Raw genomic sequence first — 18,573 nt, 5'->3', positions numbered from 1 at the left:
TTCTGCTGCCAGCCTAGAAGGGCCCCGGGCCCCGCGGCGCGTTAGCTCGCCCGTCGTACCGGTCGTTATCCCTGACACGCTAAGTAAGGCAGCAGCAACATCCGAGGTTTCCCGGGAGCTTGGCGATGACGCTGATTTGTGCCTGCTGCGGGGTGATCCTGCCGCGCTGGCATGGCCCCCTCGGGGGCCCCGGCTCGTTATCCGGGGTTAGCACAACGGACGCTCGTTAACGTCGACCGTTTCTTGTGGCATCGGCCAGTGTCTGATCTGAGGGCAGTTGCCGGGGTAACCAGGGTCCCGCTACCAGCCTGTCTCAAATTTAGGCTGGAATTGGGGTTCTTAGCTAAATACCATGGGCTGCCTCAGTTTACCCTCCACCTCTCTGTTCTACTGGCTGGTGGAGTCACATCTGGCCATGGGTGGGGGTGCAGGGCGGGGGTCCCCGACGCGCCCTCCCAGGGCCTGGCTGACTATGGGGCAGGTCTGCATCCAGGCTCGATGGATTCGAAAACCTGCAGCTCAGCCTGGTTTCATGCCCCTTTCTCGCCAGGCACGTCGCGTCCTCCTGCCTTGCCCATTGGCTGGGCACCGCTGACGATGCCTGGAGAGGGGGGCAGGGCCGGGGGGGCTGAGCTGTGGGGAGCAGCTGGGTGTAACCCCTTTACCTCTCCTCTCTGGACCAGTCCAATCCAGCGGCTCGTCCTTCCCCGCCACCCCCTGCACCCCCGGGCTCTGTTGTGCGGCGCCCTCCTCGACGCCATCGGCTTCCCATGGGTGCCTGGCCCGGCCCCTGCCAGCGCTGCTGGGGGGCGAGGGGTGGGGAGGGAGCCCTGGTTTGGGGGCGCCAGGGTGGATATCCTGGCAGGTGCTGGGGAATCATGGGGTGACTGGGGGTCAGTAGCAGGGGGGGGACAGTCCCGGGGGGGAGGCGACGGACCCCTCCGTGTCCCCAGAGCCTGCTCCATCCCCCACCCCGCCTGCAAAGCTGTTTTCCCTTCCCCCCCCGCCTGCTCCCCTCCTGCCTCCCTTTGGCTTTGCCCCCCTGGCTCCCACTGCCAACGCCTCCCCCCACCCCTCAGTCCCCCCTTGCTGGGCCCCCCACTGGTAACCCCCCCAGCCCAGCCTGGCAATGCACCAGCAGCACCAGCTGTCTCTTTGTTGTGTCTTTGGGGCCCCTGTGGGATGCAGCCCCCCCCAGAGAGCCCCCCGCCCTGCCACAGCACCCCCCCCCCCGGCTGGGCATTGCACCCCGGCATTGAACAGGATCCGCCACTAGGTGGCAGCAGGAAGCAGCGACACAAGCCAGCGGCGGACACGGGGCCTTTCCCCTCTGGGGGGCGCTAGCCCGGTTCTGGCCTCCTCTGGGCCCCCTGGGAATTAACACCTGGGGGTCGGTCGCAGGGTGAGGGAGGGAAACGCCCTGGGCTGGGCACAAGGCGAGAGAGGGAGGGGCCGGTCGAGCCAGCTACGCCGTGCGGGAGAACCCCCGGGGGGCGCCAGAGGAGCGGGTGCAGGGGGGCTGCCCTGACCCATCTCGGGGAAGGGGCAGCACGGTTCGGATCTTGCAGGTGGGGGAGTCCCAGGCCTGCCACCCCAGGGGCCCCTCCCCCCCTGTGACCGTGCCTGGGTGATCAGGGACTCGAGGGGAGCTGGGAGCAGGCAGCCGCACCTGGGGCCTGAACCCACGGCAGCACAAGTTACCGCGAGCCCAGGCAGGGCCTGTGTGACAGGGCGGGGGCCGAGTCGGTTCCCGTAGTCACTCTGCTTTGTATTCGCTCCGTGTGCTCGGTGGTGTGCTGTGATTCTGCCGTCCTGTGCTGGGCGGGAGTAACCCTGTGTGAGCGTGCCTCAGTTTCCCTCGGCACCGCAGCACTCTCTGCATGAGACGGGGGAGCTGGGCTGGACTCACTGGGGGTATGTCTACACTACCCCGCTAGTTCGAACTAGCGGGGTAATGTATGCATACCGCACTTGCTAATGAAGCCCGGGATTTGAATTTCCCGGGCTTCATTAGCATAAGCGGGGAGCCGCCATTTTTAAATCCCCGCTGCTTTGAACCCCGTGTAGCGCGGCTACACGGGGCTCGAACTAGGTAGTTCGGACTAGGGTGCCTATTCCGAACTACCGGTACACCTCGTTTCACGAGGAGTACCGGTAGTTCGGAATAGGACCCTAGTCCGAACTACCTAGTTCGAGCCCCGTGTAGCTGCGCTACACGGGGTTCGAAGCAGCGGGGATTTAAAAATGGCGGCTCCCCGCTTATGCTAATGAAGCCCGGGAAATTCAAATCCCGGGCTTCATTAGCAAGTGCGGTATGCATACATTACCCCGCTAGTTCGAACTAGCGGGGTAGTGTAGACATACCCTGGGGAAGTATAAACTTAAAAACCAACAAATCAGTCTCTTGGGGCCAGGTGACAGCAGATAGCACCGCGGGCCTGGACGCAGGACAAAGCGGGGGGGCGGCCTGGGGGCTGGGAGCAGTGGCTATGACGGGGTTAGTCTGTGGCTGGCTGGGGGAGCAGGGAGTGTAGCTGGCCTGGAGGGCCGGGCTCCGGGCCCCCGTTTCCCCAAGAAGGACAGCGCTGACGGCTCCCGGCTCCCGTAACCAGAAGGCTGAAATAAGCCGTGTCCCTGGGAACCGAGAAACCTTCTGTTCTGCCTGCCGGAGAGTCCCGCCTGGCTGCTGATGGGGCGCAGGGCCTGGGGACCCCCCACAATCTGTGACACCCCGGCTGCTGGACAGGTGCTGGCTGCTGGGACGGGCGCTGGCTGCTGGGACGGGCGCTGGCTGCTGGAAGGGGGTTGGCTGCTGGGAGGGGGCTGGCTGCTGGGAGGGGGCTGGTTGCTGGAAGGGGGGCTGGTTGCTGGTCTGGGTGCTGGCTGCTGGAAGAGGGTTGGCTGCTGGAAGGGGGCTGGTTGCTGGTCTGGGCGCTGGCTGCTGGAAGAGGGTTGGCTGCTGGAAGGGGGCTGGTTGCTGGAAGGGGGCTGGTTGCTGGTCTGGGCGCTGGCTGCTGGAAGAGGGTTGGCTGCTGGAAGGGGGCTGGTTGCTGGAAGGGGGCTGGTTGCTGGTCTGGGCGCTGGCTGCTGGAAGGGGGCTGGTTGCTGGTCTGGGTGCTGGCTGCTGGAAGGGGGGCTGGTTGCTGGTCTGGGCGCTGGCTGCTGGAAGGGGACTGGTTGCTGGTCTGGGTGCTGGCTGCTGGAAGGGGGCTGGTTCCTGGTCTGGGTGCTGGCTGCTGGAAGGGGGGCTGGTTGCTGGTCTGGGCGCTGGCTGCTGGAAGGGGACTGGTTGCTGGTCTGGGCGCTGGCTGCTGGAAGGGGGGCTGGTTGCTGGTCTGGGCGCTGGCTGCTGGAAGGGGGCTGGTTGCTGGTCTGGGTGCTGGCTGCTGGAAGGGGGCTGGCTGCTGGAAGGGGGCTGGCTGCTGGAAGGGGGCTGGTTGCTGGTCTGGGCGCTGGCTGCTGGAAGGGGGCTGGCTGCTGGAAGGGGGCTGGCTGCTGGAAGGGGGCTGGTTGCTGGTCTGGGCGCTGGCTGCTGGAAGGGGGCTGGTTGCTGGTCTGGGCGCTGGCTGCTGGAAGGGGGCTGGTTGCTGGTCTGGGCGCTGGCTGCTGGAAGGGGACTGGTTCCTGGTCTGGGTGCTGGCTGCTGGAAGGGGACTGGTTCCTGGTCTGGGTGCTGGCTGCTGGAAGGGGGCTGGTTGCTGGTCTGGGCGCTGGTTGCTGGAAGGGGGCTGGTTGCTGGTCTGGGTGCTGGCTGCTGGAAGGGGGCTGGTTGCTGGTCTGGGCGCTGGCTGCTGGAAGGGGACTGGTTGCTGGTCTGGGTGCTGGCTGCTGGAAGGGGGCTGGTTGCTGGTCTGGGTGCTGGCTGCTGGAAGGGGGCTGGTTGCTGGTCTGGGGGCTGGCTGCTGGAAGGGGGCTGGTTGCTGGTCTGGGCGCTGGCTGCTGGAAGGGGGCTGGTTGCTGGTCTGGGTGCTGGCTGCTGGAAGGGGGCTGGTTGCTGGTCTGGGCGCTGGCTGCTGGAAGGGGGCTGGTTGCTGGTCTGGGCGCTGGCTGCTGGAAGGGGGCTGGTTGCTGGTCTGGGCGCTGGCTGCTGGAAGGGGGCTGGTTGCTGGTCTGGGTGCTGGCTGCTGGAAGAGGGTTGGTTGCTGGAAGGGGGGCTGGTTGCTGGTCTGGGTGCTGGCTGCTGGAAGGAGGTTGGCTGCTGGAAGGGGGGTTGTTGCTGGAAGGGGGGCTGGTTGCTGGTCTGGGTGCTGGCTGCTGGAAGGGGGTTGGCTGCTGGAAGGGGGCTGGTTGCTGGAAGGGGGCTGGTTGCTGGTCTGGGCGCTGGCTGCTGGAAGGGGGTTGGCTGCTGGAAGGGGGCTGGTTGCTGGAAGGGGGCTGGTTGCTGGTCTGGGTGCTGGCTGCTGGAAGGGGGTTGGCTGCTGGAAGGGGGGTTGTTGCTGGAAGGGGGGCTGGTTGCTGGTCTGGGTGCTGGCTGCTGGAAGGAGGTTGGCTGCTGGAAGGGGGGTTGTTGCTGGAAGGGGGGCTGGTTGCTGGTCTGGGTGCTGGCTGCTGGAAGGGGGCTGGTTGCTGGTCTGGGCGCTGGTTGCTGGAAGGGGGCTGGTTGCTGGTCTGGGCGCTGGCTGCTGGAAGGGGACTGGTTCCTGGTCTGGGTGCTGGCTGCTGGAAGGGGGCTGGTTGCTGGTCTGGGCGCTGGTTGCTGGAAGGGGGCTGGTTGCTGGTCTGGGCGCTGGCTGCTGGAAGGGGGCTGGTTGCTGGTCTGGGCGCTGGTTGCTGGAAGGGGGCTGGTTGCTGGTCTGGGCGCTGGCTGCTGGAAGGGGACTGGTTCCTGGTCTGGGTGCTGGCTGCTGGAAGGGGGCTGGTTGCTGGTCTGGGCGCTGGCTGCTGGAAGGGGGCTGGTTGCTGGTCTGGGTGCTGGTTGCTGGAAGGGGGCTGGTTGCTGGTCTGGGCGCTGGCTGCTGGAAGGGGGCTGGTTGCTGGTCTGGGTGCTGGCTGCTGGAAGGGGACTGGTTCCTGGTCTGGGTGCTGGCTGCTGGAAGGGGGCTGGTTGCTGGTCTGGGCGCTGGCTGCTGGAAGGGGGCTGGTTGCTGGTCTGGGTGCTGGTTGCTGGAAGGGGGCTGGTTGCTGGTCTGGGCGCTGGCTGCTGGAAGGGGGCTGGTTGCTGGTCTGGGGGCTGGCTGCTGGAAGGGGGCTGGTTGCTGGTCTGGGCGCTGGCTGCTGGAAGGGGGCTGGTTGCTGGTCTGGGTGCTGGCTGCTGGAAGGGGGCTGGTTGCTGGTCTGGGCGCTGGTTGCTGGTCTGGGCGCTGGCTGCTGGAAGGGGGTTGGCTGCTGGAAGGGGGGTTGTTGCTGGAAGGGGGCTGGTTGCTGGAAGGGGGCTGGTTGCTGGTCTGGGTGCTGGCTGCTGGAAGGGGGCTGGTTGCTGGTCTGGGCGCTGGCTGCTGGAAGGGGGTTGGCTGCTGGAAGGGGGCTGGTTGCTGGAAGGGGGCTGGTTGCTGGTCTGGGCGCTGGCTGCTGGAAGGGGGTTGGCTGCTGGAAGGGGGCTGGTTGCTGGAAGGGGGCTGGTTGCTGGTCTGGGCGCTGGCTGCTGGAAGGGGGTTGGCTGCTGGAAGGGGGCTGGTTGCTGGTCTGGGTGCTGGCTGCTGGAAGGGGGTTGGCTGCTGGAAGGGGGGGTTGTTGCTGGAAGGGGGGCTGGTTGCTGGTCTGGGTGCTGGTTGCTGGAAGGGGGTTGGCTGCTGGAAGGGGGCTGGTTGCTGGTCTGGGTGCTGGTTGCTGGAAGGGGGTTGGCTGCTGGAAGGGGGCTGGTTGCTGGAAGGGGGCTGGTTGCTGGTCTGGGCGCTGGCTGCTGGAAGGGGGTTGGCTGCTGGAAGGGGGGTTGTTGCTGGAAGGGGGGCTGGTTGCTGGTCTGGGTGCTGGTTGCTGGTCTGGGCGCTGGCTGCTGGAAGGGGGCTGGTTGCTGGTCTGGGTGCTGGTTGCTGGAAGGGGGCTGGTTGCTGGTCTGGGTGCTGGCTGCTGGAAGGGGGCTGGTTGCTGGAAGGGGGCTGGTTGCTGGTCTGGGCGCTGGCTGCTGGAAGGGGGTTGGCTGCTGGAAGGGGGCTGGTTGCTGGTCTGGGTGCTGGCTGCTGGAAGGGGGTTGGCTGCTGGAAGGGGGGTTGTTGCTGGAAGGGGGGCTGGTTGCTGGTCTGGGTGCTGGTTGCTGGTCTGGGCGCTGGCTGCTGGAAGGGGGTTGGCTGCTGGAAGGGGGCTGGTTGCTGGAAGGGGGCTGGTTGCTGGTCTGGGCGCTGGCTGCTGGAAGGGGGTTGGCTGCTGGAAGGGGGCTGGTTGCTGGTCTGGGCGCTGGCTGCTGGAAGGGGGTTGGCTGCTGGAAGGGGGCTGGTTGCTGGAAGGGGGCTGGTTGCTGGTCTGGGTGCTGGTTGCTGGTCTGGGTGCTGGCTGCTGGAAGGGGGCTGGTTGCTGGTCTGGGTGCTGGCTGCTGGAAGGGGGTTGGCTGCTGGAAGGGGGGTTGTTGCTGGTCTGGGTGCTGGTTGCTGGTCTGGGTGCTGGTTGCTGGTCTGGGCGCTGGCTGCTGGAAGGGGGCTGGTTGCTGGTCTGGGCGCTGGCTGCTGGAAGGGGGCTGGTTGCTGGTCTGGGTGCTGGCTGCTGGAAGGGGGCTGGTTGCTGGTCTGGGCGCTGGCTGCTGGAAGGGGGCTGGTTGCTGGTCTGGGTGCTGGCTGCTGGAAGGGGGCTGGTTGCTGGAAGGGGGCTGGTTGCTGGTCTGGGCGCTGGTTGCTGGAAGGGGGCTGGTTGCTGGTCTGGGCGCTGGTTGCTGGAAGGGGGGCTGGTTGCTGGTCTGGGCGCTGGCTGCTGGAAGGGGGCTGGTTGCTGGTCTGGGCGCTGGCTGCTGGAAGGAGGTTGGCTGCTGGAAGGGGGTGTTGTTGCTGGAAGGGGGGCTGGTTGCTGGTCTGGGTGCTGGCTGCTGGAAGGAGGTTGGCTGCTGGAAGGGGGGTTGTTGCTGGAAGGGGGCTGGTTGCTGGTCTGGGTGCTGGCTGCTGGAAGGGGGCTGGTTGCTGGTCTGGGCGCTGGCTGCTGGAAGGGGGCTGGTTGCTGGTCTGGGCGCTGGTTGCTGGAAGGGGGTTGGCTGCTGGAAGGGGGGTTGTTGCTGGAAGGGGGCCCACACTCCATGCGTGCTCCCAATTCCTGCTGGGCCGGTGTCAGGCTCCTGTGTGTCCCTGGCCGTGTCCCTGTGCGTAGGAGGCAGCTAACCCTGGCCCTGCCGATGCAAAGGGCCCGGCGCTCCTGGCCGCTGCCTCAGGCCCATGACCTCGCTGCCGGAGGGCCAGTTGGTGAGCTCCAGACAGGCTCCTGCCCAGGCCTGGCCCTCCGGGGCACAGAGCAGACACCCCTGCCTTGCTGGGGCCCAGTGAGGCTGGTGGCCCGAGGCAGCCAGGCCCTGGGTGAAGCGAAGGTTTGTCTGCGGGACGCTGGCCCTGTTAACCCTGCGTTGCCCGGGGCCGGGCCCAGCCCTGTCGCTGGCGGCTCCATGCCATGGGCACACCTGTGCTGGGCCGTAGCCACAGGGCTGGGGCATGAGCACTGGGTTGTTGGCAATGCCCGGGCCGGGCACCCTCACTGCTGAGCCAGGTCCGTGGCCTCCCGGGCAGCTGCAGCCGAAGTGTCGGGTGCGTGTTTAGCTGCGAGCCGAACGGGTCCCGCGGGGGAAGCCGCCCTGGGCGCCGTGAACCCGCCCTGCGCAAGGAGCTGTGCGGGGCTCGGGGTGCGTCCGACGAGCGGCCGTTGGGAGGTGCGCGGCGGGGAAAGCTGATAAGCGCAGCCCCGATGCTGCAACAGGAAGAGACCGTGACAGCCGACGGCCAGTTCTTTCTCCGCGCGCCGGCTTCGTTCCTGGCGCGCGGCTCGTGTGCGTTGCACAGCAAGTTGTGCAAGGTTCTTTTGTAACGTCTTTACCAACGGCCAAACGGCCAGATGGGGTGAGACCAAAGGCCCATCCAGCCAGGGTCCTGTCTGCCCACGGTGGCCAGGGCCAGGTGCCCCAGAGGGAGTGAACAGAACAGGGAACCATCAAGCGATCCCTCCCATCACCCAACCCAGCCTCCGACAAAGGCTAGGGACACCCTTCCTGCCCAGCCTGGCTAATAGCCACTGATGGACCTATCTAGTGCTTTCTCGAACCCTGTTAAAGTCCTGGTCTTGGCAAGGTCCTCTGGCGAGGAGTTCCACAGGTTGACTGTGCACTGTGTGAAGAAATACTGCCTTTGGTTTGATTTCAACCTGCTGCCCATTAATTTCATTGGGTGACCCCTAGTTCTTGTGTGATGGGAACATAACATCTCCTTGCTCACTCTGTTCACACCAGGCCTGATTTTAGACTGTCTGCCCTGCAGTGCGTATAAATCCCTTTGTAAAACGTGACCCTGTCTGAACTTCTCGGGAGCTGTGGGGTGGGAGGGGCGGTGCCTCGTTAGGGACACGGGGAGAACCCGCAGTCATTGTCTTTGGTCCATCCCCTCTGGGGCACTGGTGCTGGCCGCTGTCGGCAGACAGGTACTGGGCTAGATGGACCTTTGGTCTGACCCAGTGCGGCCCGTTCTCACGTTCTAAGCTCAGGGCTCAGGGTCGGGGATCTCACTGGACCAACTTGATTTTCATGCAAACCTGCTCCTGGGTTCGCATGTGGCTGCGTTCCTGTGCCTAGTGCGGAGGTCGTGGACGTTGGAGGCCTCCCCCCAAACCTCCATGAGGTCCACGATCTCCGCACTAGCCCAGGCGGGCGCCCGCCTCTTGCAGCCCCGGGCAGGTTCCTGGGAGCCGCCAGCCTGGTCCCGGGAAGAGGCGGAGGGCTGGGGGGCATCGGGTGGCTGGCTCGTGCCGTGCCAGGTGCAGGGTCTGCTGGCTGGGTGCTGGCAGGCTTGCACCTGGCACGGGCACCGTAGCCAGCCCATGCCCCTTTAAGGGCTCCAGGGCTGGGAGGGGGGCAAACGAGTTTCCCTGGTGGTGCCCAGAGTGGCCACCAGGGCAAGCTGGGGAGCTCTAGCCTCCCACTAGTTCGAATTAAGGGGCTACACAGCCCTTAATTCGAACTAGTTAATTGGAAGTAGGCTTAGTCCTCGTGGACTGAGGTTACCTAGTTCCAATTAAGCGCTCCGCTAGTGCGATTTACATTCCAACTGGCGGTTCGCCTGTGTAGCGCCTATGAAAGTTAATTCAAACTAACGGCTGGTACTTCCAATTAACTTTTGTAGTGTAGACAGACCCTGATTAGAGACTAACAGCTGGGTTAGAGCAGAAGCTTTGGTGGGCAAAGACCCACTTTGTCAGATGTGACAAGGCTTCTGTTAGTCTAGACGGTGCCACAGGGCTCCTCGTCGCTTTTAGGGTGATTAAAGTCCCCCATGAAAACCAGGGCCTGTGATGCGGAAGCTTCTCTCAGGGTCTGTCTGCACCGCCCCCCGAGTTCCAACTAGGGTGGCTACTGGCGGCATTCGAACTTGCAAATGAAGCCCGGGATTAAAATATCCCAGACGTCATTTGCATGTTCCCGGACGCCGCCAGTTTTAAGTGCCCCGTAGTTCGAACCCCCTGCCCGCGGCGACACGCTGCACGGGCGAGGCAGCTCGAATGAACGCTCCTAATTCGGACTAGCGGTGCTCCTCCTGCAGCGAGTCAGGGCCGCCTCTGCCGCTCCTTCCCCTTTGCGTTTCTTCCCAGCATCCCACATCCCCGTTCTCCTCAGGGTTTTGGGCCCTGTCCCCCAACGAACCTAGTTTAAACATGTGTGTGGGGGGGGGGGGAGTGAGTGTTTGTGTGGGGGGAGGAGTGTGTGGGGGGAAGTGTGTGTTTGTGTGGGGGGAGGAGTGTGTGGGGGGAAGTGTGTGTTTGTGTGGGGGGGAGTGTGTGTTTGTGTGTGTGGGTGTGGGGGTGTGTGTGTGTTTGTGTGTGTGTGTGTGTGTGTGTGTGGGTGTGTGTGTGTGCATGTGTGTGCGTGTGCGCGTGGATGTGTGTGTGTTTGTGTGTGTGTGTGTGGGTGTGTGTGGGTGTGTGTGTGTGCATGTGTGTGTGTGTGTGTGCGCGTGGATGTGTGTGTGTTTGTGTGTTTGTGTGTGTGTGCGTGTGCGCGTGGCCATGCTGCTTTTCATGTTGTTTTCAATCCATGCAGCGGTTGCCATGTGCCGGATGAGAGCACAGAGCAGAGTCGGGGTGCCCCCCCCAGGGCCCACACTGCAGCCAGACACCCCACTCCTCTAGCTCCCAGCTGTGAAGGGGCTCGGCAGCAACTGGGGGCCCAGGCCCTGGGGGCGGGTGGCTGTGTGCAGGGGGTGGGGTGGTGGGGGGCAGGCCCTGGGGGCGGGTGGCTGTGTGCAGGGGGTGGGGTGGTGGGGGGCAGGCCCTGGGGGCGGGTGGCTGTGTGCAGGGGGTGGGGTGGTGGGGGGCAGACCCTGGGGGCGGGTGGCTGTGTGCAGGGTGTGGGGTTGTGGGGGGCAGACCCTGGGGGCGGGTGGCTGTGTGCAGGGTGTGGGGCAGGCCCTGGGGGCGGGTGGCTGTGTGCAGGGTGTGGGGCAGGCCCTGGGGGCGGGTGGCTGTGTGCAGGGTGTGGGGCAGGCCCTGGGGGCGGGTGGCTGTGTGCAGGGGGTGGGGTGGTGGGGGGCAGGCCCTCGGGGCGGGTGGCTGTGTGCAGGGGGTGAGGTGGTGGGGGGCAGGCCCTGGGGGCGGGTGGCTGTGTGCAGGGGGTGGGGTGGTGGGGGGCAGGCCCTGGGGGCGGGTGGCTGTGTGCAGGGGGTGGGGTGGTGGGGGGCAGACCCTGGGGGCGGGTGGCTGTGTGCAGGGGGTGGGGTGGTGGGGGGCAGGCCCTGGGGGCGGGTGGCTGTGTGCAGGGGGTGGGGTGGTGGGGGGCAGACCCTGGGGGCGGGTGGCTGTGTGCAGGGGGTGGGGTGGTGGGGGGCAGACCCTGGGGGCGGGTGGCTGTGTGCAGGGGGTGGGGTGGTGGGGGGCAGACCCTGGGGGCGGGTGGCTGTGTGCAGGGGGTGGGGTGGTGGGGCGGCAGGCCCTGGGGGCGGGTGGCTGTGTGCAGGGGGTGGGGTGGTGGGGGGCAGACCCTGGGGGCGGGTGGCTGTGTGCAGGGGGTGGGGTGGTGGGGGGCAGGCCCTGGGGGCGGGTGGCTGTGTGCAGGGGGTGGGGTGGTGGGGGGCAGACCCTGGGGGCGGGTGGCTGTGTGCAGGGGGTGGGGTGGTGGGGGGCAGGCCCTGGGGGCGGGTGGCTGTGTGCAGGGGGTGGGGTGGTGGGGGGCAGGCCCTGGGGGCGGGTGGCTGTGTGCAGGGTGTGGGGATGTGTGGGGCAGGCCCTCGGGGCAGGTGGCTGTGTGCAGGGGGGTGTGGGGTTATGGGGGGCAGGCCCTGGGGGCGGGTGGCTGTGTGCAGGGGGGTGTGGGGTTATGGGGGGCAGGCCCTGGGGGCGGGTGGCTGTGTGCAGGGGGGTGTGGGGTTATGGGGGGCAGGCCCTGGGGGCGGGTGGCTGTGTGCAGGGGGTGGGGTTATGGGGGGCAGGCCCTGGGGGCGGGTGGCTGTGTGCAGGGGGGTGTGGGGTTATGGGGGGCAGGCCCTGGGGGCGGGTGGCTGTGTGCAGGGGGTGGGGTTATGGGGGGCAGGCCCTGGGGGCGGGTGGCTGTGTGCAGGGGGTGCATGGGGGCTGGGACCCTGGCAGTCATGGCTGTCCAAGGGCCGGGCCCAGTGCCCCCCAAGCGGGTGTCTGGCCGCAGGGGATGAGGCCGGGCGGTTGGGGGGCGGGAGGCCGTTACACCGCAGGGCCGGCTGGCCGGGGGCCGCGGAGCTGATAAGGGGCTGGTGCAAGAGATGGGTATCGGTGCGGGGGGGGGCGTGGACGGGGGGGCTGCTCCTGTTAAGTGGGGCGCACGCCCGGCACCGCTGCACCCGGACCCACCGCCTGGCCCGGCTCCCGGCTGCTCCGCCGCGCGCCCCTTCTCTCCTCTGCCCCGGGCTTGCCCTGGTTCACGTGAGTGCCCCGGCCCCCTGCCCCGGCCCCTGCCCATGCCCCTGCCCCGGCCCCGGCCCCGGCCCCTGCCCCTGCCCCGGCCCCCTGCCCCGGCCCCGGCCCCTGCCCCTGGCCCCCGGCCCCGGCCCCGGCCCCTGCCCCTGCCCCTGGCCCCCGGCCCCTGCCCCTGCCCCTGCCCCTGCCCTGGCCCCCTGCCCCTGCCCCTGCCCCTGCCCCTGCCCCTGCCCTGGCCCCCTGCCCCTGCCCCTACCCCTGCCCCTGCCCCTGCCCCTGCCCTGGCCCCCTGCCCCTGCCCCTACCCCTGCCCCGGCCCCGGCCCCTGCCCCTGCCCCGGCCCCGGCCCCGGCCCCTGCCCCTGCCCCTGCCCCGGCCCCGGCCCCGGCCCCGGCCCCCGGCCCCCTGCCCCCTGCCCCGGCCCCCGGCCCCCGGCCCCGGCCCCGGCCCCTGCCCCTGCCCCTGCCCCTGCCCCGGCCCCGGCCCCGGCCCCTGCCCCGGCCCCGGCCCCGGCCCCGGCCCCGGCCCCGGCCCCTGGCTGTCCCACCCCGGCCAGCTCTGCTCCGGGCACCAGATTGGAGCCTTTGCCCCTGACTCCGAGCCACTTCCCGCCCCTGCCCCGGCTCCGGCTCCGGCTCCGGCTCCAGCTCCAGCTCTGGTCCTGCGCCCGCGCCCTGGCTTTCCCCGCAGCGCCTGTCTGCCCGGAGCTGCCCCCGGCTGCGGGATGGGCCAAGGTGTGGGGCAGCCCTGCCTCGGGGGGAGAATCTGCTTGGGAGACCCCTGGGAGCACCCCGGCGGTGGGGCGGGGGCTGGGCTGGCTGGGGGGTGACGTGGGGCGCTCAGCCTGTCGCGTGGCCCTCACAGGATGCTGCTGCAAGTCCTGCTGGTCAGCCTGGCCCTGCTGGGGCACTCGGCCGCCGAGCGCACAGGTGAACAGACCCCCCCTGCCGGACCCCCACTCCGCCCTGCGGCCCCCCCGCCGGACCCCCACTCTGCCCTGCGACCCCCCCGCCGGACCCCCACTCCGCCCTGCAGCCCCCCCGCCGGACCCCCACTCCGCCCTGCGACCCCCCCGCCGGACCCCCACTCCGCCCTGCAGCCCCCGCCCCCCCGCCGGACCCCCACTCCGCCCTGCAGCCCCCGCCCCCCCCGCCAGACCCCCACTCCGCCCTGCGGCCCCCCCGCCGGACCCCCACTCCGCCCTGCGACCCCCCTGCCGGACCCCCACTCCGCCCTGCGACCCCCCCGCCGGACCCCCACTCCGCCCTGCAGCCCCCCCGCCGGACCCCCACTCCGCCCTGCGACCCCCCTGCCGGACCCCCACTCCGCCCTGCAGCCCCCGCCCCCCCCGCCGGACCCCCACTCCGCCCTGCAGCCCCCGCCCCCCCGCCGGACCCCCACTCCGCCCTGCAGCCCCCGCCCCCCCACCAGACCCCCACTCCGCCCTGCGGCCCCCCCGCCAGACCCCCACTCCGCCCTGCGGCCCCCCCGCCGGACCCCCACTCCGCCCTGCGGCCCCCCCGCCGGACCCCCACTCCGCCCTGCGGCCCCCCCGCCGGACCCCCACTCTGCCCTGCGGCCCCTCCCGCTGGACCCCCCCTCCGCCCTGCAGCCCCTGCTCCCCCGCCAGAACCCCCACTCCGCCCTGCAGCCCCCGCCCCCCCGCCGGACCCCCCCTCCGCCCTGCAGCCCCCACCCTCCGCCGGAACCCCCACTCCGCCCTGCAGCCCCTGCCCCCCTGTTGGACCCCCCCTCCGCCCTGCATCCCCCGCCCCCCCGCCGGAACCCCCCCTCCGCCCTGCAGCCCCCGCCCCCCTGCTGGACCCCCACTCCGCCCTGCAGCCCCCGCCCCCCTGCTGGACCCCCACTCCGCCCTGCAGCCCCTGCCCCCCCCCTGCCGGAACCCCCACTCCGCCCTGCAGCCCCTGCCCCCCCCTGCCGGAACCCCCACTCTGCCCTGCAGCCCTCACCCCCCCGCTGGTCCCCCCACTCTGCCCCGCTGCCCCCGTTCCCCCCGCTGGTCCCCCCACTCCGTCCTGCAGCCCCCACCCCACCGGTCCCCCCACTCCACCCCATAGCTCCTGCCCCGCTGGTCCCCCCACTCTGCCCCACAGCCCCCGCCACCCCCACTGGTCCCCCCACTCCGCCCTGCAGCTCCTGCCCTCTGCCCCGGTTTCACTCTTTCTTTCTCTGCCAGGCCACAAGCGACACTCCTTCTCGGGGGAGTACGGCTCCGGCTCGGGGACCCCGTTCTCCTACTCGGGGCTGCACCGACGGGGCGTCATCACAGCCCTGCGGGTCTGGGAGTACTCCTGCAGCTACATCGCCGGGTGCGTGGGCGGCGGCCGTGGGGGCAGAGTCAGGGTGTGGAGGAGAGAGGACAGTGGGGAAGGGATTGGAAGGGGGGCGCGGCTGAAGGAGCATTGTGGTGGGGGGCAGAGCAGGGGCTGGGGAGTCCAGGGGTGGGGCGGTGGTTTTGGGGGCATAAAGGAAGGTTGAGATTCGGAGCATGGGTGGTTGGGAGGCAGAGAGGGGAGAGAGGGATTGGGGGGGTGACGGCACGTTGGGGTCCCCCGACTCCTGCACCCCCGTATGGCACGGACAGACTCCCCCAGCCGGTAGAACAGGGGAGTTTATTGCTTCTCCAGGATACAGCCCAGCACAGATGGAATCTGGTTCCAGGGCAGGCCTAGGATGCCTCAGCCCCCCTTGATATGGGGGAGACTGGGCCCCTAAATTCCAGCCCCCTTCCCTTCCCTAGGCTGTCTCCCCAGCCAGAAAAGTAACTCTCTTCCAGCCCTGCCCCCCAGCCAGGGCGGCATCCACCTTCCTTTGTTTCCCTCCCTGGGGGGTGGCTGGTCAGACCGGTTTGGAGCCCCCTTTGCATAATGACTCCCCGCCCCCCGCCTTGCTGGGTCCTGCTACAGACAGCAGAGGTCACCACAGCCCCAGCAAGGTACCCCCCACTACGTCACAGTGGGTCTGTGGTTTGGGGTCAGAGAGAGATGGGGGGGGTTGGTGGTTTGGGGGCAGAGAGAGATTGGGGGGTTGGTGGTTTGGGGGCAGAGAGGGATTGGGGGGGTTGGTGGTTTGGGGGGAGAGAGGGATTGGGGAGTTGGTGGTTTGGGGGCAGAGAGGGATTGGGGGAGGGTCACTGGTTTAGGGGGCTCTATGCAGATTTCGGGGGGCCGCTCTCACCCCGCTCTGCTCCTTCCCCCAGCATCCAGCTCCAGTTTGCCTACACCTGGGGCCAGGCGTTCGGGGGCGAGCGGGGGACGAAGCACGAGGTGAGCCTGCTGCGGGGCGAGCGGATCACGCAGGTCTCCGGCAAACACTCCACCTACATCTACCAGCTCATCATCTCCACCAACAAGGGCCGCATCTTCTTCTTCGGCCAGCCCTACGGGGTCAGCTTCAACGCCATCCCCGAGGAGCCCGTCGAGTTCCTGGACTTCATCACCGGGCACCACAACGGAGCGGCCCTCACGGGCATCGGCATGCACTGGGCCGGCCCTCGCAGGCGGGGGGGGCGCCGGGCCATGGTCCCAGTGGCAGGGCGTTCCCCAGGCTATCCCTTTGAATAGCTTTTTGCGGCCCAGAGAAGCACGTTCCTCACCATTAGTTGATTCATTAGAGCCGGTTAGAGGAGCTCATGAAATTAACAAGCAGCCTAATCAAGTGGCAGGATGTTCCGCAAGCTAACCCCGATCCCTGTCGCTTTCCCTCCTTGTACCCTCTCCTGAGAGCGCTGGGCTGCCAATGCTTTGCCAGGATTAGAGGCTGATGAATTGCAGCTTGTTTACGCTAACAACGTGCTAATTAAAGCCTTAAGCATCAAACTCGGTCTCTGGGTTGTTGACTCAGGGGTGTGTGGCTGGCGGGCGGTCGAGGGCGGAACCGGAGTCAGGCCTAGTGGTTAGAGTGGGCGTTGGTAGCCAGGAAACGGTGCCGGGGTCACAGCTGAGGGAGAGCCCGGGGGGCCCAGCAGGATGGGAGCGCAGTGCGCAGGGGCCATGGGCTGTGCCGGGCCGTGGAACCAGAGACTCACAACCCCAGGAGGAGCTGTGCCGTGGGGCAGAGCAGGTGGGGCGCGGGTACCCTGTCCCGGCACTGGGCTCCTTTCGCACCGTCGGCCGGGTTAGGGGCACGCACCAAGCTGCCAGGTCTGGGAGCCGGGTGCCCGTCTTCCCGCCATCCCCCAGGCCCAATTCCCAGCACACACAACGCATCCTTGGCTGCGTCTGTGCATCGTCCCTGGGGCCGCCCGCAGCCACACAAACGCCTCTGGCCTGGCTCTGCCACCCGGACGGAGCCCCAGCGATCGCCCCTCGGCCGCCCAAACAAACTGGCTCCCTTTCGCCATCTCGGGAATCCAGACAAACGCCGCCTCTTGCGCCCGCCAGGCACCCGAACACGGGGCCTTTCTCCTGGAGCGGCGCCCGGGCTCCCACCCAGAGCCTGCTCTAACCAGTACACCCCACTGCCCTGCCAGAACTGGGGATGGAACCCAGGAGTCCTGGCTCCCAGTCCCCCCCGGTCTACCCACTAGACTGCACTTCCCTCCCAGAGCAGTGGGGAGGGGGAAGTCTGGCCTGCCTCGGGCCCTGGCAGCCGGGAGCCGGTCCTGAGCCCCACGGAAGAAGGCTGGCCCAAGAGAAACGCCATCCACGTGCGTGCCGGCGAATCCGGGGAGCTGGGCTCAGGCCTGAGGATCCGGCGAGGCGTGTGCGTTGTGGGCTCCGAAACGTGTCGGGAGTCGCTGACGCCAGGTGGCCCCGGAGGTCCAGACCCGCTGCAGATTCCTTGGGCTGCGGCAGCCAGAGCGACGCGGGGCCGGAGTAACAGGGTGCGACTCCGGATTGACCCTGAGAGCAGCACCCGGCTCTCCCCCACTGCAGGCTGGTGACTCCGGATTAGCCCCTCCCGGGGCCAGGGCCTAGTGGAGACACGGCCGCACCAGGAGTCAGATGTAAGGAGCCGGGTTTCCTCTGTACGGGGGGCTTGGAGCCCCCAGGCCTCACTAGGGCTGCTTAGGCTCCTGACCGCCATGGGGTTCTCTCTCAGCTCCGGGGCAGTGGGGTGCAATGGTTAGAGGAGAGGGGCTGGCAGCCAGGACTCTGGGTTCTCTCCCAGCTCCGGGGCAGTGGGGTGCAGTGGTTAGAGGAGAGGGGCTGGCAGCCAGGACTCTGGGTTCTCTCCCAGCTCCGGGGCAGTGGGGTGCAATGGTTAGAGGAGAGGGGCTGGCAGCCAGGACTCTGGGTTCTCTCCCAGCTCCGGGGCAGTGGGGTGCAGTGGTTAGAGGAGAGGGGCTGGCAGCCAGGACTCTGGGTTCTCTCCCAGCTCCGGGGCAGTGGGGTGCAGTGGTTAGAGGAGAGGGGCTGGCAGCCAGGACTCTGGGTTCTCTCCCAGCTCCGGGGCAGTGGGGTGCAATGGTTAGAGGAGAGGGGCTGGCAGCCAGGACTCTGGGTTCTCTCTCAGCTCCGGGGCAGTGGGGTGCAGTGGTTAGAGGAGAGGGGCTGGGAGCCAGGACTCTGGGTTCTCCCCCAGCTCCGGGGCAGTGGGGTGCAGTGGTTAGAGGAGAGGGGCTGGCAGCCAGGACTCTGGGTTCTCTCTCAGCTCCGGGGCAGTGGGGTGCAGTGGTTAGAGGAGAGGGGCTGGCAGCCAGGACTCTGGGTTCTCTCTCAGCTCCGGGGCAGTGGGGTGCAGTGGTTAGAGGAGAGGGGCTGGCAGCCAGGACTCTGGGTTCTCTCTCAGCTCCGGGGCAGTGGGGTGCAGTGGTTAGAGGAGAGGGGCTGACAGCCAGGACTCTGGGTTCTCTCTCAGCTCCGGGGCAGTGGGGTGCAGTGGTTAGAGGAGAGGGGCTGGCAGCCAGGACTCTGGGTTCTCTCCCAGCTCCGGGGCAGTGGGGTGCAGTGGTTAGAGGAGAGGGGCTGGCAGCCAGGACTCTGGGTTCTCTCCCAGCTCCGGGGCAGTGGGGTGCAGTGGTTAGAGGAGAGGGGCTGACAGCCAGGACTCTGGGTTCTCTCTCAGCTCCGGGGCAGTGGGGTGCAGTGGTTAGAGGAGAGGGGCTGGCAGCCAGGACTCTGGGTTCTCTCCCAGCTCCGGGGCAGTGGGGTGCAGTGGTTAGAGGAGAGGGGCTGGCAGCCAGGACTCTGGGTTCTCTCCCTGCTCCAGGGCAGTGGGGTGCAGTGGTTAGAGGAGAGGGGCTGGCAGCCAGGACTCTGGGTTCTCTCCCTGCTCCAGGGCAGTGGGGTGCAGTGGTTAGAGGAGAGGGGCTGGCAGCCAGGACTCTGGGTTCTCCCCCAGCTCCGGGGCAGTGGGGTGCAGTGGTTAGAGGAGAGGGGCTGGCAGCCAGGACTCTGGGTTCTCTCCCTGCTCCAGGGCAGTGGGGTGCAGTGGTTAGAGGAGAGGGGCTGGCAGCCAGGACTCTGGGTTCTCTCCCAGTTCTGGGAGGGGTCCCTCACCCTGGTGCAATGTGGGTTTGTGCCGGTGGGAGAGGGGACCGGGTGGGGCATCTCCCCCCTGTGGGCAGGACCCCCAAGACACGTGGCAGAGACCTTGTGCTGGGTCCATATTGCTGCT

At 68.1% G+C, this 18,573-nt stretch overlaps 1 protein-coding gene across 4 annotated transcripts in view; it reads left to right on the top strand.

The window, feature by feature from the left end:
* Positions 1 to 15,575, top strand: part of LOC102443745 (zymogen granule membrane protein 16) — a 35,019-nt gene extending 19,444 nt beyond the window's left edge. For 3 of the 4 annotated variants that reach the window (XM_075917357.1, XM_075917355.1, XM_075917354.1), the window contains exons 2-4: positions 12,856 to 12,920; positions 14,189 to 14,321; positions 15,212 to 15,575. In XM_075917357.1, the coding sequence (XP_075773472.1) occupies positions 12,857 to 12,920; positions 14,189 to 14,321; positions 15,212 to 15,575 (561 nt within the window). In that variant the 5' untranslated portion in view covers position 12,856. Of the gene's footprint in view, positions 1 to 11,833; positions 11,998 to 12,855; positions 12,921 to 14,188; positions 14,322 to 15,211 lie in introns of those variants that run through there. The other variant, XM_075917356.1, reaches the window with a different exon arrangement.
* The last annotated feature ends 2,998 nt before the right edge of the window (positions 15,576 to 18,573 follow it).

Source organism: Pelodiscus sinensis, unplaced genomic scaffold (assembly GCF_049634645.1).
Source record: "Pelodiscus sinensis isolate JC-2024 unplaced genomic scaffold, ASM4963464v1 ctg185, whole genome shotgun sequence".
Classification (NCBI taxonomy): Eukaryota; Metazoa; Chordata; order Testudines; family Trionychidae; genus Pelodiscus; species Pelodiscus sinensis.
This window is presented reverse-complemented; position numbering and strand designations above follow the sequence as displayed.